The sequence below is a fragment of the Meles meles genome, chromosome 4 (genome assembly GCF_922984935.1).
Source record: "Meles meles chromosome 4, mMelMel3.1 paternal haplotype, whole genome shotgun sequence".
Classification (NCBI taxonomy): Eukaryota; Metazoa; Chordata; class Mammalia; order Carnivora; family Mustelidae; genus Meles; species Meles meles.
Genome location: NC_060069.1, coordinates 113,545,606 through 113,573,069, shown reverse-complemented (window position 1 = coordinate 113,573,069; position 27,464 = coordinate 113,545,606). Strand labels below are relative to the sequence as shown.

The following is a 27,464-nucleotide window of genomic DNA, read 5'->3' as shown; positions in this document are numbered from 1 at the left end:
AAATTATTAACCTATATCATTTTCTCATAATAGAGTACATTATATAATAATTGCTGCATTTTCAAAAAAAAATCAGGTACCAAGAATAAATCAAGTATCCCTGTACAGTAAACTATAAAACATACAAATGACCACAGGAGAATTGTGGAGTAGGAAGCACCTACCGTCTTGCCACCTAGACAATGGCCACACTGGCAGAATCTGTCTGATATAACTATTTTGGAATTCCGGAGTTTATTGAAGGCTGCAACTACTAATCAAGAGGATCAACAGTAAATCGCAGTTAATTTCAGTCAATCTGAGCTCCAAAGTTAGTAGCAGTGACCCAGTCACCTACTACTAGGAACAAAGCAAGCAGCAAAGCCCAAGTTCCTAAAATAGGCTGTACAGTTTACAATTACCAAGGTAAGCAAGAAGGACCTTATTCTCCAAATATTGGGAATCTGTATTCTGATTAACGATGGCAGTCTCTGCTCATGGATGTGCAGACATAGAGAAAGGCAGCCGTTGTTGCAACAACCACCACCACTGTTACAACACTTTTCCCATATAGCTAAGAGGACTTCTGGGAGACTTAAAGGGCTAGCACCTATTTTGTTTTATCTGCCCCTCCTTTATTTTTCCCATTTTCTCCTTTTGGAAGCCAAATATTTAACGATTGAAGTATTATAAAATAATCACATATACAAAGGAATTCAAAAAGTCACGAAAATACTAGGGAAAGGCATAAACTCATAAAAGACCTGGGAAGATCTTATGTTTACATATCAAGCTGATGTGTGGGAACAGAGATAATGAAAAACAGCAATTAAAAAAAAGAAGGAAAAAAGGGAAGAAAAAAAAAAACAGCAAACCCTTGGGAAGGGGAAGAATCTGATTTCCTGACTTACTACATTATAAGATTCAAGTACTGTGTATTCAACAACAACAAGAAACAAACAAACATACAAACATACCACAAGGCATATAAACAAACAGGAAACCATGAGATGATTCAAAGAGAAAAAAAAATAAACCAAAAGAACATGTCCCTGGGAAAAAAATCCAGAAAGCAGACTCAATAGACAAAGACATTATAACAACTGTCTTAGAGCTTCTCAAAAAGCTTAAAGAAAAGTCTTGTACAAAGTCAAGAAAGTGATCTATGGATAAATGGAAATATTAAAAGATGAAATATATTAATAAATCAAAAGGAAATTCTGGAACTAAAAAGTACAATAACTAAAATGAAAAACTCATGGGGCACCTGGCTGGGTCAGTTGGGAAAGCATGCAACTCTTGATTTTGGGGTCATGAGTTCAGGACCCATGTTGGGTATAGAGATTATTTAAACTTTAAAATAAATAAATAAATAAAATGAAAAATTTATTATGGAACTCAAAAGCAGATTTGAACAGGCAGAAGAAATAGTCCATCATCAGTCCTGGATTTAAGGAAAGGGAAAGGAAATAAATAAAGATAACTTGAAGATATGATCATAGAAATTATCAAATCTGAGGGACAAAAAAATTTTGAGAAAAGTCAACAGAGCCTAAGGGACCTGTGGGACACCAACAAGTGGACCAATATATGCAATACTGGTACCTCAGAGGGAGAAAAAATAAAGGAGCAGAGAAATTACTGAAATAAATAATCACCAAAAAAATTTCCAAATTTGATGAAAGACATGAATATAAACATCCAAGAAGTCCAAGCGACTATAAGCAGAATAAACTCATTAAGACCTGTACCAAGAAACATTAATGATCAAGTTGTCAGAAGACACAGACAAAGAGAGAATCTTTTTGGTACCAAGAGAGAAGGAACTCCTCACATAACAGCGATACTCCATGAGATCTCTCATCAGTAACCATGGTGGCCAGAAAGCATGGGGATATTAAAGTACTGAAGGAGAAAAGTGTCAACCAGAAATCCTGTATCTGGCAAAACTATTCTTCTTCTTCTTCTTCTTCCTTAAGTTATAAAGTTAGGTTGATGATTTGAGATATTTCTTCTTTTTTTAATGCAAGCATCTACAACTATATATTTTTCCTTTAGCATTGCTTTTGCTACATCCCATGTTTTTATTTTCATTCATTCCTAAGCATTTTTTAATTTCCTTGTGATTTATTCTTAGACCCACTCGTTGCTTTAGGTGTGTTTATTTCCACCAATTTTTGAGTCTTCCAGTTTTCCTTCCATTAATGATTTCTAACTTCATACCATATAGTCAGAGAAGAGTGGGAAGAAATATTTGAAAATCATCTTTCTGGTAAGATATTAATATTCAGCATATAGAGATAACTCCTAAAACTCAAAAGGGAAACATAACATGTTTCATTAAAGGGCAAAGGACTTGAATAGACATTTCTCCAAAGAAGATACACAAATGGCCACCAAGCACATTAAAAGATGTTCAGCATCACTAATCATTACAAAGTCCATATCAAAACCACAATGAGATATCACATCACACCCATTAGGATGGCCATTACAAAAAAAAAAAAAAAGAAGAAGAATGAGTTTTAACGAGGATGTGGAAAAACTGGGACCCTTTGCACTGCTAATGCAATGTAAAATGGTATGGCTGCTATAGAAAACAGCATGGTGGTTCCTCAAAAAATTACTATTAGAATTACCATATGATCCAAAAATTCCACTTTTGTGTAGATATGCAAAAGAACTGAAAGTAGAGCTAGAGACACTTGTACACCAATGTTTATAACAGTGTTAGTCACAATAGCCAAAAGGTGAAAGCAACCCAACCACCCAAAGACACCTATACCAGATTCCAGACAGGCAAAAAAGGTATCAGAACTTCAATTAGGAAAATAATCTCTAGACAGTTGTTCTGAATCTGATATCTCATATAAATTACCACAAATTAAAACACCTAACCTATTTCTGTACTTGAGACTGAAGAGGTCTTTCCAAGGATAAATTAACATACTCTACACAATAAAATTTTAAATTTATAAACTACAGAAGATACTATAAACAAAGTAAAATTGATAAACAGGAAACTTCAAGAGATTTTTGCAACATCTTATATAACAAAGAATTAATACATTTAATAAGTTCTTACAAGTCAATAAGAAACAGATGGAACACCCCAATACATACAAAGACTAAGAGAAAACTCTTAAATACAAAATCCATCTTCACTAAAAATAAAAAATGACTGAAATGAAAGCAATTTCATATAAAGTTATATTTATTTTCGCCAACAGGTTATCAAAAAAACTTTTCAATGATAACACTTAATTCTGGTTAGAATATAAAAGAATGACACTATAAGAATTTATAAAAATTAAAAAATGAATTTATAAAAATAAATACACAAACTTACTGTGGCAATGCTATACAAATAAAAAATGAAAAATATCTGAATGTCCACTCATAAGGAAGCACATATTTATAAAAGTAGATACATCTCTATGTATTGATTGGAAACTATCAAATTACAAGAGAAAAGCAAATTTTCTCATTTACTCTCCAGCATTCCTAGACATTATCACGTTATTTTACAGATGAGGTAAAACTAAGGCATAGAGAAAGAAGTTAAGAAAATATGGAGATAAAATTCAACACCATACTATATAAGTTGTACAGGTATATCATTTATCACAGTGAAATATCATAACAAACACGTAATAAATATTAGTTAAAAGTTTTTAAAGGCGTAATAGAAGGCTTAATAAATATATGTATTTTTAAATAATAAGTTGCTATCTAGAAAAAATAAACATGCTACTTCAAAGAGACCATTTTAATTCAAATTTCCTTTTTCACCCTTGGTGTTTTCTAACTATTCCTTTATTTTTGGCATATAACACAGTATTTTTTTCCTGCATAAATTCCATTCAAGTTGTCATTATAGTCAACAATAACAATTGTGAACACTAAAGATAGGCTAAGATTAAAATAAAATCTTTGGCCTTCATAAAACATTTTTCCTCAGGTTTCACCAAGGGCATAAGTGCTAGATTTTCAGAGAAAACTTCCTCATTTTCAGTCATAGCTCCCATTCTCCTACCAACCAATTTTTAGTTGTTAATTGCCATTGTATCTTTGTAAGAAAGAGTTCGCATATTTACTACATTCTTCGCAATGATAATAACAATAATGTGAGAATATCAGGTCTCCTCAGAAGATCTAAATTCCATTTCTTCTTCCTGATTCTAAGATAGGCAGACAGGGAGGAGGCTGGCTGTAAGAGTCCCATCCTTGAGCATACCCTGTGTTCATGCTATATTCAGTTTAAATCAGGCACATATACTGAAGTCACGGTTCAGCCATATTTGCAATTTATTTCCATGGTTTAAGGAATATAATACTCCTCCTTAAACCAAATGGTAATACTAGTGTGGCTGTGACAACTGCCTTGGCAGCACTGGTAATAGTAACAGGGGTGGCAGTGATCTCAGAATCCCATACTGGCATCCTCACCATAGAAGACTTCAGGAGCATCAACTACAGCACCAGTAATGGTACTTTTGATAGCACCATCAATAAGAGAAACACAAAAATAATGACTACCATTTATTAGTCACTTACTAAGCTTCTGGCATAATATTAAGAACTTTACATAGTTAGCTCCTTAAATCTGCACAATAATCTTATAAGATGTGTTACTACCCCTGTTTTAAAGATAAAATAAGTCACTTGCCCAAGGTAAATCAGCATGTTTGCAATACTGCTAAGATCTGAATCCAGATGTCTGGCTCCAAAGTCTATGCCTATTCTAAATGTAACAATCAAAAAAACTACCACCAAGAGAATGAATTTTCAGAGCCCACATCAAATACTACCTGGAAATTTCATATCTATTTAGAAAGGACTTGAAGAAAGCTAGGGTTCTCACTGAACAGATTTTAAGAACACCCAGAAATTTTAGACCTCTTATTATTAAGTCTTGGCCCTAAACTGGTATGAAGCCTGCGCAGTACAGATTACAATTTGATAGGTCCATAGAATCCTCACAGTATTATTATTTTTCATAACAGTATGAATGTGCATTGATATCTTCTGAATTCAATGGGGACAGTACATAATAAGTGATTTTTTTCTATAGAAAGTATCTAAATAACATTTTTATTTATATGATACTTTATGTGCACAAAGAATTCTCATATGTGGTATTTAAAAAGATAATAATTTTGTGATATAAGGTCATTTCTCTTCTTAAAATTCAGAAAACCAAAACTCAAGATTAAATGACATGAACATTAACCCAAGTGCACAAAATTAAAATATATATTGAGCTAAGGACTGGGTATAAATGCAATTAAGAAATGATATCTCTCCTTAAGGAGCTCATGGTCTAGTAGAGGAGGCAGAAATAAATACCTATAGGACGAACTAATGAATGTATTTCTAACATCATTAATTACAAATTAATTTATACACTAAATGCATTAGTAACTGAATAATGCCACTGAAACTTGGTTCGTCTGACAAATTCAGAAAAAGAGCTAACAAACTATAAAGTCAAAATTGTCGATGATAATCTACTAAGTAGAAGTGATGTGAACATAAAATATTCTCCAAAGGAAGAAAAATTTGTAAGTTCATGTCAAATAAACAGTTTATAAAAATAAGTATGCTAGAAAGGTAAGAAATTTATTACAGATCTTTAAAAAGGCAGCTCTGAATACTCTTTAATGTAATAAGCTTACAAGAGAAATACAAAACAGAAGATACCTGTGGATGATTCAGAGCAAGTTAAAAAAATACACAAGAATGGATCAATAATTTCTCACCAGATTAAGATTATTTATTGTACTGGCTGAAGGCAGAAAATTAAAAAGAGAAGTTCATGGTAAATGAAAGTTAAAAGATTTAGTAGTATTTATTAACTGACACCCCTTAGCTATTACCCACAATTTTTTATTTACAGTCCCCATGTGAGCATCTCCTAGAGCTTAAAACAAAAGCAACTTCATATTTTCATTTCTCTTACTGGCTCGGTAAGCTACAGTTGTTAGTAGAATTCAGCTATCTCAAACCATTTTTGTGAGAAATTCATTCAGCCATTCACTCAGCAAATAGTTCCTGAATACTAAGTGCCAATTCTAGAATCTTGACAGTTCTAGAATCTTGACATAAAAATGGTGAATATAGTAAGATGGAGAGAGACAGACGAATGGATGGACAGACTGACAGATGGCCAGACAGACAAATAGCACAGAGGAGGAAGAGGAACAGAAAAGTGTCAGAGGAATAGATTTCAATTATATCAAATAAATTGAAATACTGAAATAGGTAACTCAATTTTCATTAAAAGTCTGTATCTATTTTCCCAAAACACAAGTACAGTATATTGCACTTTTTCGGAACTGATTATTAGCCACAGACTGCTGGTTCCAACAGCCATCTCAAGCCACCTGGGGACAAAAGTCATACTAGCCACCAGAGCACATTTGCCTCACTTTTCACAATAACACATCTATGGGGGAAGAATAGAGGCTCATTAAAATAAGTATAATATTTATGTTAAGTAAAGTTATCACTAAACATACCTTTCAGTTAAAAAGGAGTTCTTGTGAGGATTTAGATTTTGACAAGATTCTAGGCTGCCATCAGATGATGAAGAAAGCTGCTCTGATTGCAAGTTGTCTGTATCACCCAAACTGGCCTCAGTTACAGATGAGGTCTTTATGTATTTTCTTCCTAACTCCGTTCCCAGGACATTCGTCAATATAACTCTGGGTATCCTGTCACACAAAATAACAAACACTGTACTGTACTGAAGTTTGCAGTAAAAAAAAAAAAAAAATGTATTCTAGGAAGTTGACTTTTCAAACATTTTCATCTTAGCACAAGCTATTAGAACTATATCACTCTAGAAATCAACCCATAAATACATTGTATGAACACATTCTTTTTATATTTCTAGAACTACTTGTGTCTTACAAACTGGCACAGATTAGCCTGCCACAATAATGGCTTCTCTGTACTAATGGATGCTATTGGGGTGCTTAAAATTTTAACCAATTTTTCTCAAAAATTCTTTCTCTTTTCCAGTATTTATAAAAAAGAGACTACTACAAACAAATTCAAGAAATCTTTATTCTTCTCATTCAACAGAAAGCCCTTGATAAATAATTATATACTAGTAATTGGCAAATGAGAAATGCTAAATCCAACAGGAAAGAAATCATTCAGAATGCATCTATGGTAATGATAGATTCTATAAGTGAAACCGCACACATACCGGTGGTAACATATATGCTTTATTTAACAGCACCAAGGGAAGAGCCAATAAATCAAATGTCTAGAAAATTAAAGGATATTTTTTAAAGCTCCAAACTTTTTAAAATTGGTGGGGTTCACATCGAATATACTATATCAAAGCCTGATATCTTCTTAAACAGAAGAGGATAAATATAATCTTTTCTTGGTTAGCCAATTGTTATTATGTAACAACTGATACACTTCGCCACACCACAGTTATGCCCTAAAGCAATTATTTCGCCCTGAACTGACCAACCCAAACCAAATTATTGGGGTGTTTTTGTTCTTGTTACTGCATTTCTTTAAGTTTTCTTATCTCCTCTTCACCAGATATTCTCCTTGACTGTTATCAATATGTCACTTGCAGCACTTTACTGACCCTTTATGAGAAAAAATAGAAAATACTTAGAAAGGGCCTGAGTATTTCTGTTTAAATGAAATGTGAGCTTCCCTGTACTCTGTTATATTTGCTGTAGTACCTAGAGGTTTTCACTTATTTTTACTACATAGAGACATTATGTTCTGTTCACACTATGCTCCAGACAGCATAGAATTTCAGATATTAGGAAAACTTTAAAATTATTTTAGTCTGCTCTTTATTTTAAACAGGCAAAACTCAAAGCTCAGAAAAGTTAAATGGCTGAAGGTATAACTCTTTCTAGTAGAAGAACCTGGGCCTATTATCTTTTGGTTTCTTTATTTTATTCCATTACACGTATCCTTAATACTAAGTTGCCAAAGGATCCAGTTAACTAGGCTTTTCTATAGATACTGCAGGAAATCTTTGAAAGTATGCTTTTCCAGCACAATCTCCACAAAAAAAGTACTGCAATGATTAAGTAGTATATGATGTAAAAGCAAAGTGTAGTCATAGATACAACTCCCTAAACTCAAAGTCTGAGTGAAGAAAGAAGGGGGAGGAAATCTGTTATCTAGTACAAACACTAATTATGAGGGAGGGAAGGCAGAGATAATTTTCTACTTCTCATATGATTTAAATCTCTAAGGATTACTAGTTATTACTGTCTGCTTTGTGTATTTGATGCCTGACAGAAACCTACTTAAAGTCTTCAATCCGCTGTGGGAATGGAGGCAATACAGGACCAGCAAGGAGTCTCAAGATTTTTTTCATCTGACCTCACACTATAAATTGCTATGAAATAAATCACTAAAAAAACTTCAACTATAGTTTAATGAAAACTTATCTGTGTTTCTCAGTAGTTTAGAAATATTAGCACAGATAATTTTACTCAGGTTAGAACTATCTCTTTCCTGGGGCACCTGGGTGGCTCAGTGGATTAAGCTGCTGCGTTCGGCTCAGGTGATGATCTCAGGGTCCTGGGATCGAGCCCCGCGTCTGGCTCTCTGCTCCGCAGGGAGCCTGCTTCCTCCTCTCTCTCTGCCTGCCTCTCTGCCTAGTTGTGATCTCTCTCTCTGTCAAATAAATAAAATAAAATCTTAAAACAAAAAACAAAAAAACTATCTCTTTCCAGATAAATACCTTAATGCAAATACATTTTACTTACTTTTAGGATATGAGAGAATCTGATATATTGATAACTTATTTTAAGAATTGATAACATACTCTTTTTACAGTCCCCTATCACTACTGAATTCTAAAATGTGGCGTATAATAAAAATAATCTAAAAACTGTAGTATTTCAGTAAACAGAAAATTTAGGGCACATAAGGAGACACATCAAAGAAATGTCAGCTCTCAGTTAGCATCTCTGTTTAAATGCCTGACTATAACATGTTTAAGTATGTTTTAAAATGCTGAATCCCTAAAAAGAGCTCTCTCTCCAAATAGGAGAGATGGAGTCCATAAAAGATTACTTTATACAAAGTGCTGAAGAGAATAATCAGCAACAAAAAGTACAAATATCAGCAGGAAAATTGTAAATTTTAAAGATCAGAATTCTCTTCTCAGTGATAAATGATCACCATATTCTTACACAATTTATTTTGCCACTAAATTTAAAGAAAACAAAAAGCAAAGAAAATATGAAAAAAAGAACTTTGGAGGATAAACAAGACCTCTAAGTTAAACAAATAGATGAAAGTCTTTCCTAAAAGAGAAAAATATCAAAATTTACCCAAAAGCCATCTGAAAGATAATATACCAGACTGCAGTAGAACCTGCATCTCTAAAGCACAAGCACCCTAGGGGGCCTTTTAAGCTATTAGGAGGTTCAAGGCACTATCTCAGCAGCAGTATATCTTTCAATAAGATAGCACTCTATTATAATGTGAACAAAATGTCACAAGAAAAAAATTAAAGATAAGTAGAATATTTAAAGGTCAATAATTTAGATATCATAAAAATATGTAAGAAAATCTAATTCCTGTGTTACTTATGAAAAAAGTTAAATTTCAGAAGAGTAAAAAGCACTGTGGTACAGGAATTAAGAACAATGACTCTAGAGTCAGACAAAAACAGGTCCAGGTTCTGATTTCAGCACATAATAATATACCTTAGTCAAGTTTTTACCACAATTTTTCCTCTTAGCATTGAATTCTCATCTCTAAAATTAAGAGAAAATCTATCTTACAAAGTTGTTAAGATGAAATGAAATATTAGATGTAAAGCAGTTAGTGTGGCACATAAGTACACAGTACAAGGAAACTCGCTTTAATTTTCCTATTATTGAAGTCCTCCTAAAAGTTATAAACTATTCTTTCAAATGGTGTTTAATTGTCCTAATTTATCATACTCTGCAATCTTGATGAAAACGTTAGAAAAGTACATAACTAAATAGTTAGCAATGCCTATAGTACACCAAGATCTTCATAACACACAGCCATAGCACAAACATCTTTCATCAACTATTTGCAACTCATGTAATTTGGGTATCTTGAAGAAACAGAACTCTGTGAGAGCTTTACAGAATACAAATCTATATACTGATGACTAAGTTCATAATACCTAAACTATCTTTGGTATAGAACTATATAAGTTAGGACTGCCATAGAAATTTCATGGCTAGTCAGAATTTCAAAAGGTTCTTAATTTTCACAAGAAATATATAAAGGTATATACTTCGTCTTTCATACTAAGTCAATATGGAAGAAAGGACTAAAAAACTGTCATTTCACAGTCTATCCAATTTTTTTCTTCAGTATGTAAGTAGTAGCAGTAAGTAAAATAAAATTACATTTATTTAAGTTGATTTACTAATATTATGAAATCACATTTCAAAATATATTATGCTAAGCCAAAGCAGAAACAAATTTTGTAATGCAGTGAGATGAAGCATAAAGCATACTGGCCTGAGAATTAATGCCATTTATTGATTGTTTCTCTGCATTGTTATTTTCTCTGATTCTTAAATTTTTTTTAAAAGATTTTATTTTATTTATTTGACAGAGAGAGAGATCACAAGTAGGCAGAGAAGTAGGCAGAGAGAGAGGAGGAAGCAGGCTCCCTGCGGAGCAGAGAGCCCGACACCAGGCTCGATCCCAGGACCCTGAGATCATGACCTGAGCTGAAGACAGCGGCTTAATCCACTGAGCCACCCAGGTGCCCCTTAATTTTTTCAGTTATAAATTGTGGAGTCCTTACCTGCGTAAGCAGCAAGATAGGTAAGATTCAAATAATTTAATAAATGAGAAAAATTGGTAAGAGCTATTAATATAAACATGTTAAAAGCAAATTTTTAAAGAGATGTAACCTTTGTTGAAAGACAACATAATTATATCTGGCAAGAAAGCTATAATATAGCAAGCAAAAAAATTATTATAATACTAATTTAGTTTTCATTTTGTTGTCACTTAGATGAACACCTTACTAAAACTGTATTATGTAACATTTTAATAAGGTTCTTATAAATCCATTCTTAGATGATATAATTCAAAATGTATTAAGTTTCTTAAGCCAGGTAGAGAAAACAATTTTAACTGCTGAATATTTCTTAAAAGTGATTCATAGATATTCTAAATTTGCTCTTTTCTTTTACTAAGCTAAATCTTAAATGAATAAATTATCACTCAACTAAAATTATACCAGCTTAAAGAAAACTTAAGGTGATAGGAATACTACAGTATCCAAAAAATCTTACCATCACAATATCTAAATTATGTATTTTCTTAAAACTTCAAACATGTAGATTTAAGAGAAAAATTAATAAATATAATTAGGGATAGTCCAAGAACTGGGATCTAACTTTTCTTAATGGAATAGGGGTATATATGTCCTGACATAAAAGGCAACATAACCATTTTAGATCCTAAAATGCAAATAAAACTTCTTAAAAATGTCATTTTGGTGAACTGAATAATTTTGGTTTACTTAATAGTTGAACTTTAAGATGAAATTAAAAACCAAAAATAAACTTTCCTCTGTTTCATCTCTCTGAAATAATGAAATCCTAGCTAAGTAAAAATGAAAGACAAAAAGCATCACGTCAAAGTTAAGCAACGACTGAAGAAAGAATAAGCTCCTATTCCACACAGCAAGTCCTATACAAAAAACGTTACCCAAACCCATACCCAAAACTATTCTCCAGTTTTCTTATTTAACCTTGTAATATCTCATTTCCTGGTTGTCACCAAAATTACAGAGCAAATAACTGGTTCAAATGGATGAAAATACATTTCCATCAAAGAGACAGATTTAACTCTTTTGAGAAGCAACCTCTCCCTTGAATTCAGCAAAAATTGATTGAGCATTTAGTTATGTGCCAGGTATCAGTATTAGAGAAAAATAATAAAATGTAGTCGCTGCCTTTGTGAAGCTTAATGTCAGGGAGGAAGAGAAATTAAATATAATATAGTATGATAAGTGCTATGATATATGACCAGGCTGCTTAACAAGACAAAAAAAAAAAAAACAACCCAGGATTAAACACAAATTGGAATCAAGAACCCTGTCCCAAAAAGATGGCATATGAGTTCAATGTTAAAGACCAAAAGATGTCGGTTAAAGGGAAAAGGAGAATTTTTCCCAAAATAAGAGAACCAACAGCATGAGCTCACAGGTACAGAACAAGACTATACATTCATTGAGCTACCACTAGTTCCCCGGAGATTAAAGCTCAGTTATGAATATGGAGCAGAAAGACACAAAGCTAGAGATAGGCAAAGGTGAGATCATTAAGGACCTTGTATACTAAGCTAAGAAGTTTGAGCTTTATCCTGAAGGTTATGTTGAGCCACAGATGGATAGATGTTAAACTACAGAGCAGAAAGTAACATCTGCCTTTGAGAATGAGTAACTTAGCAACAATATAGAGAAATAATAATCAAGAACACCAACACAGGAAGCCCAATACTATCATAGTAATAAAGGCACAAAGTTATCAGGGCTTGACTGGGGCAGTGGCAATAAAAATGGAGAAGAGATCATTTCAAGACATATTTAGGAAGCAAAAATAACTACACATGAAAAATGACTGGATATAAAGGATAAGAAAGAAAATAAAGAAATAAAGGATAAGAAAGAAAGAGGTGTCATATACTCAGACAGACAGGGGATACAGAAATAGGAATAAGTCTAAGAACAAAGATAATGCATTCATTCAAACTCCATATACTCCATATACAATTCCTTTAAAAAGTATAAAACAAAACTGGTCTTATTTTATAAATTAAACTGTACACGTATTATTAAAAATCTGGGGGTAATATTTCAATATCACCTCCTTTCCATAAAAATGCATGTAAAATACAAGAAAGCTCACAAAGTCAAAAGTGGTAAGGACTTAGATTAATATTTAATAGGTATGCTAAAGATAAAGAAAATAAAAACTGAACTATTAATTCTGTAAACTCTGTTAAGACAGAAATAAATACATATACCTTCATTTTCTCCGTCTTTAGCATACCTTTCACATGTCATTTTATCTAGGTCTTTTATCTATTTATCTATATATGTATCTTCATTTTATATCATAAATGAATCTCTAAAAACATGTATATGTGAATCAAATTATTAAGTAAGTTAAATGTACTAAGGATACTTGGCTTTAAAACTAATTTTATGTCAACTTACTTAGTGAAGTGTAAAACTATCATTAACTCTAAAGTGAGATTGTCAGCTTTAAGATTTGCTTTCGAGTGGGGTACACCTGTATATGCAGATCTTCTTAAAAATCATTCCCAACAATCTTAACAATTTTAAGATTATTGGACTTCTACTATTTCAAATGTGGTAGGTTGAACAAAATCAATACTGAACAACATACCTTTTAGATAAATTAAGGCTTTGGTGAAGAAGTTCTAATTTTTGACATGTCTCTAGGCTGTCAACAGATGTCGAAGGCAATGAGTCTGATTGCACCTTGTTGGCATCACATAAATTAGCATCGTTTCTAGGTAGGGTCTTTCTGAATTTTCGTCCTAAATCCGTCCATAGGACATTCGTCAACACAACTTTGAGTTGCCTGTTACACACATAAATAATTAATACATAAAGTACTAAACATTGTATAATACATGAAGTAATCACAAACTATACCAAAAGAAAACCTCCAGAAGTTCTCAATTTCAGTTCTTCAGTCAACTAACTAGAGTAATAAATAAGTAAAATATGTGCTTAACCATTCTCAAATATATATTAAAAAGTAAAGTCTATTTTACTTTTACTGAACTTTTCTTCATAATTCTCTCTGGTACACTACAAGTGTGGCCACACACACATACATATAGCTGTTGGGATCCATGATAACCTATCTGAGCCTATTTATACTTTCAGTGAAACAACAATACACATACGCATAACTCACAAGAGGCAACCACTTCCTGCACTATAATTGTGTTTTTAGTATTTGTTGATTAGGAAAGCATTATTAAAAGTAAAGGTGAGGGGCACCTAGGTGGCTCAGTCGGTTAAGTGTCTGACTCTTGATTTTGCCTCAGGTCATGATCTCAGGGTTGTGGAATCAACCCCACATGGGGCTCCTCATTCAGTGAGAGTCTGTTTGAGATTCTGTCACTCTCCCTCTGCCCCTCACCCTGCTCTCACGTGCTCATACTCTCTTTCTAAAAATAAATGAAATCTCTAAAACTAAAGGTGAAACACTACATCATCTATAGTCTTAATAAGTCTACATAGTCTTATGTCTTCATAGTCTTAAGATACAAGCTTAATTTTACCTTATTTCAACAAATAAGTTGATTTAAAACATTTGCTTTTACTGTACCTATACTCTTTTCAAAAGTATAACTGATAAATGCAAGGAGTTTCAGCTTTTTGCCTCATTACATTTTGCCCATTACTCTATTCAATATATCTTTTGCTGATAATAAGAGAATAGTTCTTGCAGTAGTGTGGACAGGATACCTAATGGACTCAAAACAACAGTGAATGAGAAATGTCGGAAAGTGGGCGCTGGGGTGGCTCAGTCAATTGGGCATCTGCCTTCAGTTCAGGTCATGATCCCAGATCCTCAGATGGAGCCCCACATCAGGCTCCTGAGCAGGGAGCCTGCTTCTCCCTTTCCCTCTGCCTGCCACTCTACATGCTTGGGCACTCTCTCTCTCTGTCAAATAAATAAAACCTTTAAAAAAAAAAAAAAAGAAATGTCTAAGAGAATTGGAAATGTTTAATCATAAGAGTGTCTATTCTATTCCTCAGAACCCATTTTAGGCATTGTTTCTTTAACAAATGTAAGAATATTAAAAAACTGGAGTGCCTCGCTGGCTCAGCTAGTGGAATATGCAACTTGATCTTGGGGTTGTAAGTTTGAGGCCCACTGAGTGTAGAGATTACTTAAAAATCATTAAAAATAACAACAACAATAATAATAATATTAAGAAACAAAGCAAAGTGCTCATATATTTTAAAGATAAAACAGATCTTGGGTTGCCTGGCTGGCTCAGTTGGTAAAGCATGTGATTCCCAACTTTGGGGTCATGAGTTCAAGTCCCACACTGGGCCTAGAGCTTACTTAAAAAAAATAAAAGATAAATTAGGTCTCAAAGAGATCACTTATTTGTAGCTGCCACTTTGGGCTATCTTCAGACCATCTGGAAGACCAGTATAAGTTTTCAGGGAAACCTCCATAGATTGCATTGAAACTCCAAATATTTTGAGTTAAAAAAAATTTTTAATCTACAGGTTTTAGAATTATCATTAAATAATAAAGAGATGAGTGATATGTCTATGAATAAATACTAATAATTCATTCTTCATTCAACAAATACTTACCAAGTACCTTCTAGTAAAACAACTGTACAAGCTGAATCTAGAGATTCAGCAATAAACAAGATGGTTACAGTGCCTGCCTTCACGGAGCTTATATTCCAGAGAAGAATTATCCAATTAATTACTTAATTACAAGTATGATGAATCATATTAACTTAAAGTATAGATACTGTACTTCTTCTGAACTAGGTCAGGGGCGGTTTTACCTGGAATATGACCTTTGAGTTGAAGCTAGCCACTATCCAAAAGAAACAAGTGGAAGATAAAGAGCAGTCCAAAAGGAGGGCAAAATGCAAATGCTCTGCTATGAGTAAAGCTAGTTGAAGAAAATCAAAGGACTTACCTGGCTCAACTGCTCAGACTGAAGAGGAAACTGTACAAGACAGGGATGGACAGTGAGGCAAGACTGATGAACTATATCAGTGATTTGAGATTTTATGTCAAGAACAATAGAAATTCACTAGTTTTAACAAAAGAATGATGAGCTCACAGCTTGCATTATTAAAAGATCACTCTGATCTCTTACGAAGAATGAAATGGAAGCACTAAGTTTAAGGGTTATAAAAATGAATTTAGAGGGGTAACAATGACTTTATCAGGGGCAGTTTAGCCCCTGGTGGGAGCAGAAACCAGAATACAGTGGAATGAGTAAATGGAAAAGGAGGAAAGGGGTACAGCAAATGTAGGCAGTTGACATAAGACTAAAAGGGGGATACAGAACAAGAGCTGAGGACAAGCGAAGATGCGGGAAAAGTTTTCTTAGTCATTGGTTCATTAGTTAGTTAGCTTAAGACAGAAGACATCTGTGTAAATTTAAGTGCTAGTAAAGAGGTCAACAGAATAGGAGATGCTGAAGATAAAAAGAGACAGAATAATCAACACAGTAAATTTCTCAAGAAAAGGTATAAGAGCTAATATTTTTTTAACATGCACTATATATCATGCACTATGCTAACCGTTTTATAATGAGTTACTTCATTTACACCTCACAACTACTCTATGGGGTACAATGGTAATTCTTCTTCAATTAAGATTAATATAGAATGATTAATAATTAAGCCCAAAGTAAAATATAAATAGTTAAAGTGGGATCCAAAACTATACACTCTCGGGGCGCCTGGGTGGCTCAGTGGGTTAAAGCCTCTGCCGTTGGCTCAAGTCATGATCTCAGGGTCCTGGGATAGAGCCCCACATCGGACTCTCTGATCAGCAGGGAGCCTGCTTCCTCCTCTCTCTCTGCCTGCTTCTCTGCCTACTTGTGATCTGTCTGTAAATAAATAAATTTTAAAAAAAATTCAAAACCATGTCCTCATATCAGGGAGATCATATGATAGTTGTCTTTCTCCGATTGACTTATTTCACTAAGCATGATACGCTCTAGTTCCATCCACGTCGTCGCAAATGGCAAGATTTCATTTCTTTTGATGGCTGCATAGTATTCCATTGTGTATATATACCACATCTTCTTTATCCATTCATCTGTTGATGGACATCTAGGTTCTTTCCATAGTCTGGCTATTGTAGACATTGCTGCTATAAACATTCGGGTACACGTGCCCCTTCGGATCACTATGTTTGTATCTTTAGGGTAAATACCCAGTAGTGCAATTGCTGGGTCATAGGGTAGTTCTATTTTCAACCATACACTCTCAACTCTACTGCCAGCACTCTTAACTGCTCCACTATGCCAGTTTACGATGGAAGAAGAGGCACCCCTTTCCTTCTTCCAGGAATTAAAAGGAACCAAGATCACCTTTTCAAAATGATAGGAAAAGTAAAGGAACAAAGGCTTGAGAAGAGAAAGATTTCAAATCATCACTGTGGAGAGGGAAAACACAAGCTGATTAGAAAAACACAGTAGGATTATCTTGCAGTTTAGGCATCCAGTGAGATTAATAACCATGAATTTACAATGCCACAAATATACTGTTTTGTGATTTATTTTCTACAACTTCTCAGCCACCTTAGTGTCAGCCCAATGCAAAAAAGATAATTAGGTTCACAGGTGATTATTAACTACAAAAGACAAAGGCACATTTATATTAGAGAGATTCCAACCGCCACCACCTTAACCAATGATCAAATGTAGAATCACCAACAGGTGGACAAGCAAACCTTATGTGTCCTCTGATATGATGCAATAAGAAAATGGGGGCACCTGGGTGGCTCAGTGGGTTAAAGCCTCTGCTTTCGGCTCAGGTCATGATCCCAGGGTCCTGGGATCGAGCCCCACATTGGGCTCTCTGCTCCGTGGGGAGCCTGCTTCCTCCTCTCTCTCTGCCTGCCTCTCTGCCTACTTGTGATTTCTCTCTGTCAAATAAATAAAATATTTAAAAAAAAAAAAAAGAAAAAAGAAAATGACATCAGCTATGAAGTATTCTCATCAAAAATGTAAGGTGAATCTAATCCATGAGGACAAACCCAAATGAATCATAAAAGTCTAGAATATAAGACAACTGGCCTAAACTCTTCAAAAAAGTCAGTGTCAGGATTTTTAATAAAAAAGACAGTGGTATTCTAAGATTAAGAGGCCAATGAGACTTAATAACCAAAATACATAATGCACAAACCTTAACTTGATCCTATATATTAAAAAGTAATAAAATAGGGGTGCCTGTGTGGCTCAGTTGGTTAAGCGTTCAACTCTTAATTTCAGCTCAGGTCATGATCTCAGGGTTGTGAAACTGAGCCCCATTGTGCTCCACACTGAGCATGGATTCTCCACGCTGCTTAAGATTCTCTCTCCCTCTCCCTCTACCCTTCCTCACACCCCTCTATCCCCCCCCCAAAATAATAGTAATAAATTTTTTGAAATAATAAAAAAAATATTGTGGGGACATTTAGGGAATTCTGATTAATTCTACACTCTATATTAGATAACAAATGAAATTACTATTAAATTTCTTCATAATACATTGTGGTAATGTGTAAGAAAATGTCCTTGCTCTCAGGAAACGCTGGTTGAAATGCTATGTCTGCTACTTCCAAATGGTTCTAGGAAAAATGTGTATTATATTTTAATCTCTACATGTGTATATGTGATATGCAATTACATACATATATGGAGAGGCTAAAAGAAGGCAAGAGTGGATAAAAGTTAAGAATTGGTGAATCTGGGGCACCTGGGTGGCTGAGTGGGTTAAAGCCTCTGCTTTCGGCTCAGGTCCTGGGATCGAGCCCCACATCGGGCTCTCTGCTCGCAGGAGGCCTGCTTCTCTTCCTCTCTCTCTCTGCCTGCCTCTCTACCTACTTGTGATCTCTATCAAATAAATAAATAAAATAAAAATTAAAAAATCTTTAAAAAAAACAGAATTGGTGAATCTAGATGAGGGATTTATATGAGTGTTTATAACACTCTTGACAAAATAATCCCATGTCTGGAATCCTATACTAAGAAAAGTATGAAAAATGGGAAAAGTTTATACACAGAGATATTCTTCATGGTATAATTTATAAAAGCAGTGAACTAAAATAAACATTCAATGCTCAGAAACAGCAGAATGGTTAAGTAAACCAGGATAAAGCCACTTTAGCAAATGATACTCATTAATCTTCTACTTTAAATTTTAAGGTAGCTAGCTATCTCTGTAGTTTTCTTTTTCTACTTGCCTTCATTTGTTTTCTTTTTTTGTTTATTTGTTTTCTTTTTTTTTAAGATTTATTTATTTGAGAGAGAAAGAGAGAGAGTGGGAGGAACAGAGGGAGAAAGAGGGAGAACCTCAAGTGGACTCCTGCTGAGTGCAGACCCCCAAGGCGGGGCAAAGCCCCTCTGGGGAAAATATTTATTTTATGTTTGTATATTTGGTTTTATTGTGATTGTAATTTGGCTGACTAGTAACATCCTAAAGCATGGGTCAGAACAATTTTTTAAAAATTAAACATTTTTACCTTAATATTTTCTTTTTTCCCCAAAATATTAAGAAAAAAATGTTTAATTTCTACATTTAAATGTAATAAGATTTCTATGGATATTGGAATAGAAATTAAGAGATTCAAATCATGCAAAATAAAACCTAAACTTTGTATTTTAGAAACCACACTTAAGTAGAAATACTATGCCAATAAAAAATAAGAAAGTCAGGAGAAACATTGATTTTTTTTTTTTTTTTTTTTTGGTTTGGTGATACATTACCTCTTTATTCCCATAGAGACAACAATGGCACAGGTTTAAAAAAAAAAGAAAGAAAGAAAGAAAAAGAAAAAGTTCGTATGCAGGCACATATTCCCAAACAAATGAACTTTGAGGGTAAACAAATATTAAATTGAGGCGGAGAGAGATCCCCGACAGGGTTAGGGGTGAGTTTTTATGTTACAGGTGATGGGGGAAGGTAAGGGGACGTTTTCACCGTCTCTCAGGGACCACTGGCCCCCTTCATGTGGAAGTATAATCTATACGGAGGCATCTCAGAATAGTGCTAAGTCATCCCAGGGACTGGGATTTTTATTGGATTTGTTTTTTATTTCTTTTCTTAACCAAACAGGACGGCCATTTGGTCTTTTCTTCTTCCTCAGCAGGAGCAATGGAGAGCAGCGGACAGGATTGATTTTTTTTTTTTTAAGATTTTATTTATTTGTCAGAGAGAGCACAAGCAGAAGGAGCAGCAGGCAAAGGGAGAAGTAGGCTCCCCACTGAGAAAGGAGCCCTATAGGGGACTCAATCCCAGGACGCTGGGATCATGACCTGAGCTGAAGGCAGACACTTAACTAACTGAGCCACCCAGGCATCCTTGCAGGTTAAAGGAGAGAAAAGGAGTTGTAACTGCAAAGACACGAGAGAACTTCTGGGATAGTTTTCTATTCTGTGTGGTGGTTACCAAAGTATATTTGCCTTATAAGAAAATTTTTAAATTATAATAAATAATTTATTGTTTACCTTTTATTTCTTCTTGGTAGGTGCATTACATTTTGCAGTATAAATAAAGAATAGAGCACACCTAAACAGAGAACTCCAACTAACCCAACATTGTATATCACATTCCTGCTAAAGTACTTGCCTAGGCTTTTTAAAAGCAACCAGTTATCTATTTACGAAATAGCCCTCTCTAAGCAGTCAACCATGATACTATTAATTTACAATAGACTTTTGACCAACATGGGTTTGAATTGTGCAGGCCCACTTATATGAGGACTTTTTTGGATGAATATAGTACAGTACTGTAATTGTATTCTTCCTTTCCTTATGATTTTAGTAACACTGTCTTTTCTCAAGGTTACTTTAAGAATATAGTATATAATACAATATAATATTGTATATAATACAATACAAAATATGTGTTAACCATTTATGTTTTTAGTCAACAACTGGCTACTAGTAGTTCAATTTTGGAGTCGAAAGTTAAATGCAATGGAACACTACATCAAAAACTAGTGACGTACCGTATGGTGACTAACATAACATAATAAAAAAATTAAAAATGGAAGTTAAATGCAGATTTTCGACTGAGCAAGGGAGTTGGCATGACTAAACCCCACATTGCTCAAGGACCAAATCTAATTTCATTTACAAGGGAAATAATCACTGATGTATGTACTCAGAGTCTAAAAAATATTACACCTAGAAATAAAAAAAATTATGATTTTTCTAGAGTACTATTTATATATTTGAAAACCTCTAATTGTAGGAAAACAACATAACTACAGCAGGAATTTTTTTTTTTTTTTGGCCTATGAACAAAACATACACTAGGTTTTCTTTAAAAGTATAAATTTTGTGTTCGGGTTGGGGGTGGCGCCTGGGTGGCTCAGTCAGTTAAGCATCTGACATCAGCTCAGGTCATGATCACAGGGTCCTAGGATGGAGTCCGTGTCCTCCCTTTCTCTCCGCCCCTCCCCTCCACTCCTGCTCTCTCTCAAATAAATAAATAAAATCTTTTTTTAATTCAAAATTTTTAATTACAATTTTTAACAAAAGCCGGTTTACTCAATGAATATATGTGTTAGTTATATAATTGGGCTAAAAAAATCGAGAAATCAGAAAAAATAATCATTCCCCAAAACTTGGAGTCCTATTTTTTTGGTTCTGGAAACTAACCAGAATAAAAGCAGTGTTTTGATTTCTCTTTTCATAATTTAATTGAGAGTATTTCTTGTCCTTCAAAAACAGTGGCTGTAGGAAATCAGAATATGCCACCCCAAAATATGTAACTTTGGCACAAGGACTGTTTTGAACTGAAGACAACTGAGAAACAGCAAATGCCAAAAAATAAAAAATCTTTGTCTATCTACCACTTGCCTAAATGCAGGCTTAGACTATTCATTGCTAGAAATTCTTAGGAGCTCAGAGATAGAATCTATATAACAAGCCTAAACCTTATTTTCCATTAGCTTCCTCCATATATTTACTTTCCCACGGTTTGCCTTTCTTGGAAGTCTTTAAGCTTTTTTGTCTTCTCACTTCTCCAGAAATTTATTATTCATTGTTAGACGCTACATAAGCCCAAGTTGTAATTACCCCTTTGAGTTACTCATCACAGCATTTCTCCTTCATAGATGCACATTCCATGTGGTAGTAAACTCTATGTTTGTCTAATAAATCGCTTATTTTGTTAGTCTAATTTGCAGGGCGTCAGAGAACTGAGAAGGGTAGAGAAAAAGGCTTTTTCTCTACATGAGAAATATTTGAATACTTCACAAGAAAAAGACATGAATGGCCAACATGCATATGCAAAGATGTTCAATATTATTTATCTTGTGTGTCTGATCTTTAAACAAAAAAGTTTCCTTTTAGATTCTTAATCTCACAAAATAAACTGACAGTTGTCAGGAACGGGGGGGTTATGGACATTGGGGAAGGTATGTGCTATGAACTGTGTAAACCTGGTGATTCAGACCTGTACCCCTGGGGCTAATAACACATTATATGTTAATTTAAAAAATAAAAAATTTGGGGCGCCTGGGTGGCTCAGCGGGTTAAAGCCTCTGCATTCGGCTCAGGTCATGATCCCAGGGTCCTGGGATCAAGCCCCGCATCGGGCTCTCTGCTTGGCTGGGAGCCTGCTTCCTCCTCTCTCTCTCTCTCTGCCTGCCTCTCTGCCTACTTGTAATCTCTATCTGTCAAAAAAATAAATCTTAAAAAATAAAAAATAAAAAATTTAAAGAAAAAGGTTTCTCTTTTAAAAAGGGGGATGAGAGCAAAAAATTTCTGTAGACACATTGGAGAAGGTAATAAGGCCAATAAGTACAAGAAAATATGCTCAATATTGTTATTCACCAAGCAAAAGCAATTAAAACCACAATAAAATACCACTGCACATCTATAACAAGGGAGAGTGTGAGGGAAGTAAATCTTTCCTACACTGCTGGTGGGAATATAAAATGCACCATCACTTTTAGAAAAACAGTTTGACAGTTTCTTAAAAAATTAAAAATGCATTAAATGCATTAAAAATGCACTCAGCAATCCAGCTCCTAGGTATTTACCCCAAAGACTGAAAACATATCCACACAGGCATTTATAAATGAATATTCACAGCAGCTTTATTCATAGTAGGAAAAAACTGAAAACAACCCAAAATGTCCACCAAGAGTTGAATGGGTTTAAAAGGGCTAAAAACAAGTCACCCCAAAATATACCATGTTGGCGTATAATTGTGAGCTAAAGCCACTTGAGAAATAGCAAGTGCAGGAAAGGCTCTCTGACCTTCCCCTTTCTACCTAAAGGCAGGTCCTAAAATTTCCCATGAGAAAGGTGCCTTTTCTATACCAGGAAGACATCCTTATCACTGCAGACTGGGAGGAGACACCAAAATGGATTTATACAAACAAACCTACTAAAATGACCCTTATCTTCCATTAGTTTCCCCCATATACTTCTCCTCACGTTCCCACAATTTATGTGCCTGGAAACATAAACCCTTTTCTTTTGTCTTGTCACTACACAAATTTATTGTTCCTTGTTAAAAAGATATATGGGTTGGGACGCATGGGTGGCTCAGTTGGTTAAGCGACTGCCTTCAGCTCAGGTCATGATCCTGGAGTCCCAAGATCAGTCCTGCACCAGGCTCCCTACTCAGCAGGGAGTCTGCATCTCCCTCTGACCCTCCCCCCTCTCATGCTCTCTCTTATTCTCTCTCAAATAAATAAATAAAAATCTTTAAAAATGAATAAATAAAATTTTCTTAAAAAAAAAAAAAGATACACAGGCTGTCAATCCTAACCATGTCTTTATTTATTTATTAGGTCCTCATTTTTCCTAAGAGCTTCCAATGTGCACTTTCTCAAAAATCAAATAATATTTTTAAGTTTTCTTCCTGTTGATCTGTCTTATCAGCTTAATTCAAAGGCCTAGCCAAAGAACCTAAGAGGGTAATATGGACAAATCTCCAAAACATGCTCAGTGAAAAAAAAAATAAAATAAACACTGGGGTACCTGGCTGGCTCAGTCAATAGAACATGCCACTCTTGACCTCATGACTGGAAGTTCAAGCCCCGCGCTGGGTGTAGAGACCACTTAAAAATAAAATATTTTGAAAAACAAGAGACACAAAAGAATATACATACTTTGTTTTCATATATTTCCAACTCTAGAAAGCAAACCTAATCTATAGTGACAGTAGATCAGTAAGGAGGATTAGAGGTGGGTGGGCTTGAGGGGTAAGTGGGAAAGGGTACATGGAAAGTCTCTGGGGAATTGGGTATGTTCACAGATTGTGGTGGTAACGGTAACACAGGTATACAAATTGTTAAAATTCATCAAAACAGGGGTGCCCAGATGGTGCAGTCGATTAGCAACTGATTCGTGGTTCCCAGCCAGGTCATTATCTTGGGGTCGTGAGAGAGAACTCTGAATGGGGCTCCAGGCTCAGCCTAGAGTCTGCTTGGGATTCTCTCTCCCTCTTCCTCAGCCCCTCCGACACCACTCCCACCCCATCCCAGGGATTACATGCTCTCTCTCTAAATAAATAAATAAATAAATAATCTTTTTTCCAAATGTCATCAAAATACACACGTGTGTGTACTTTATTAGATATAAAATATACATCAATAAAGGGATTAAAAGACATTAAGAGGGATGCCTAGGTGGCTCAGTCAATTAAATGTCTGCCTTTGGCTCAGGTTATGATCTCAGAGTTCTGGGATCCAGCCCGGCAATTTGCTCCTGCTCAGCAGGGAGTCTGCTTCTCCCTCTCACTCTGCCTTCTCCCCACCTGCTCATATTCTGCCTCTGTCCCTCTCTCTCAAATAAATAAAATATTTGACAAATAAAAAATAAAAGTCATTAAGAACATACAAAAATATTTATATTGCCTTTAAAAAATGAATCTACCTATTTGGTTTTCCTCATCAAAGCCAAATTAAATGAGTAAATTTTTATTAATTTATACAAGTATACTTTGCCAAAATTTGGATTGAAAAATTCATTAGAGTAAGTTCAAGGGCTCTAAAGAATCATCATCGCTACAGTATGCCTTGGAATCCACCTTTCCAGTGTATGAATTTGTTACCTGGCAATTGCCCAAGTGCCTTAGGAAGCACCTTTTAAAGGAGAAAAGTATTTAAGCTGATACCTTAAAATTAAAACACTGGTACTTAATACACACATAGGACTACACTGATTTGGACTTTGAGGAAACCACAACTGACTGAATAATTTTAATCCATAATCCAGATAGTCACCAAAATAAATTGCATGTCTTTTCCATATTCCCCTTTCTTACTGTCTTAGTCCATTCCAGCTCCTTTAACAAAAATACCATAGACTGGGTGGCTTAACAACAAACAAGTATTTCCCACAGCTCTGGAGGTTAGGGAGTCCAAGATCAAGGCACCAGCAGGTTCTATTTGTGGTAAAAGCGTCATGGTTCACAGGTGGCCATCTTCTCACTGCATCTTCACATGGTAGAAGGGATGAGAGAGCTGCCTGGGGTCTCGTATTCATGAGAGCTCCACCCTCATCACCAAATCACCTCCCAAAGGCCTCCCATTTCCTAACACCATTACATTAGTGATTAGGATTAGGATTTTAACATAGACACAAACATTCAATCCATAACATATACCTAATTTCAGCAATACTTTAAGCTTCTTTATCACCTATTAATTCTTTTTTCCCTGAGGATGCTCTTGTAAACAGTTCCATCTTACTTCACTCGCATCCAGCACCAGCTTCACAGACATGCAACCTGCACAGCATACATACCCCATGCTTGTTTTAAAGCTCTGCTGTTGCTATTTTGAAATTCTTAATAATTTTATCTTCACACCTGTATTTTGTAAGTGAAAGTCACAAAACAATAATGCATACACATGAGCAGAGAAAATATTCACCACAGGCATGTCCAACCATTCCTGGCTATTCCATTCACATATAATATTTTAGATGTCCATAAGCAAAAAATTCTGGTGGATTCAACATATGTGGGAGTTCCATGATATTCAAAGTGAGAAAAAGGTAAGCAGAGGCACTAAAAGTCCTGAGGCCACATTTTTTCATTCAGTCCAATAAAGGGCTCCAAGAGGGGAAAAAAAAAAAGAATGGCATCTAAGAAACACAAATGACTAAGGTGCCCTATTGTATCCTTTCTTACTTCTGTTAATTCCCTATGTTAGCCAAACTACACTGAAAATGATGACACAGCAGGAAAAGGAATGATAGGGCAACTCTTAGTTCCTTTTTTACTTTCATTCATTCTTTATACATCATTATGCCAAAAATAGAAAGCTTTGGTAGAATGTAGATGTATCAAAAAGTGATAAAAAGCTGCTAAGTTTAGTTTTGTTCAGTATTTCTACTCTTCTGATAAGAACAAAATATATATATATATATTTATATATACTGTATATATATGTATACAGTTTATATACATATAAATTGTGAAATATAAATTGTACAATTTCAGTAATTATGCATACTGGTTCGATGCTTATCTCCGTATTTAAAAAGGAGAATTAAACAGTATAAAGGTGAACAGTAAGATTCATCGTAATAATTTAAAAATTTTCTTTCTTTACTTAGAACAACACAGATATAAATAAAATACACCATGGTAAGTTGAGAAAGAGACAACGAAAGAAAGGAAAATATTTTATAGTTTAGCACTGTGATATAATGGGAAATATACATTTGGTCTTTTATTCTCTGGTAAATACATCAAGATGCAGAGGGAGATAACATACCCAAAAAGGTCATGGAAGCTCCACACCCCCAGCCCAAACCCTGTCCTATAGAACTCTTCTGTTTGGCTGTTCTTGTATTGTATCCTTTATAATAAACCTATAAATGTAAATAAAATGTCTTGAGTTTTGTGAGCCATTCTAACAAATTATCAAACCTGAAAAGGAAGTCATGGAAATGCCCAATTTATAGCCAGCCAGTGAGAAATAGCAGGGACAACCTGAGACTCTTGCTGGCATATGAAATAAATGCAGTCTTGTGGACTGAGCCCTTAAATTGTGAGATCTGATGCTAATTCACCACAGAGTGTCAGAACTGAATAGCACTACATCCAGCTGGTGCCTGGAAAGTTGGAAAATGGTACTGGAAAAAACACATGCAGTTTGGTGTAAGAAGTTTTATGAGTAAAAGCAGTTCATAAGTACCTTTATTTAATTGCATTTTTTCTATTTTTTTTTTTTAAACAAGGGACCTTGTACTTCCATTTTGTCCAAGGTGCTACAAACTGTAGCTGGTCTTACTTGCACAGTAACGCTAACAGAAGAAAGGAATCCAGACAGAACCATTGTTTCAGGCCCCACACATTTTCAGATGACATCAAAATCAACACAACCATTGAGACAGATCTAAAATAATAAAATAATTCTAATGTGTCATGTGTTTTATTAGGAATTATTAGAGATATGATTTAAATTTTCTCATTTAATGTGTTGTTGTCCTAGACCTACTGTAATACTTGATAACAAACTCATAACATTGGAGAATAGAGCAAACATCTGGCATAAAGATTATGTTAACCAAAGACAACTGAGAAGGAGCAGGTAGGAGAAAAGCTCTCTGAATTATGCTAATACCAAAACTAGACAAAGACACTGCAAAAAAAGAAAAATACAGGCCAAGATCTCTGATGAACACAGATACAAAAATGCTCAACAAAACATTAAAAAATTGCATTTGACAATACACTAAAAGGACCATTCACTATTCAAGTAG

At 34.6% G+C, this 27,464-nt stretch overlaps 1 protein-coding gene across 3 annotated transcripts in view; it reads right to left on the bottom strand.

Annotated features, from left to right (window-relative positions):
• The window catches only part of SENP7 (SUMO specific peptidase 7), a 145,792-nt gene that overhangs the window by 55,062 nt on the left and 63,266 nt on the right, over positions 1 to 27,464 (bottom strand). Inside the window, exons 5-6 of one of the 3 annotated variants that reach the window (XM_046003303.1) lie at positions 13,398 to 13,595; positions 6,501 to 6,695 (exon numbers count right to left, since the gene is read on the bottom strand). The exons of 1 other annotated variant lie outside the window; for it this stretch is intronic. In XM_046003303.1, coding sequence (XP_045859259.1) covers positions 6,501 to 6,695; positions 13,398 to 13,595 — 393 coding nt within the window. The remainder of the gene's footprint in view (positions 1 to 6,500; positions 6,696 to 13,397; positions 13,596 to 27,464) is intronic. One more of the 3 variants, XM_046003304.1, reaches the window with a different exon arrangement.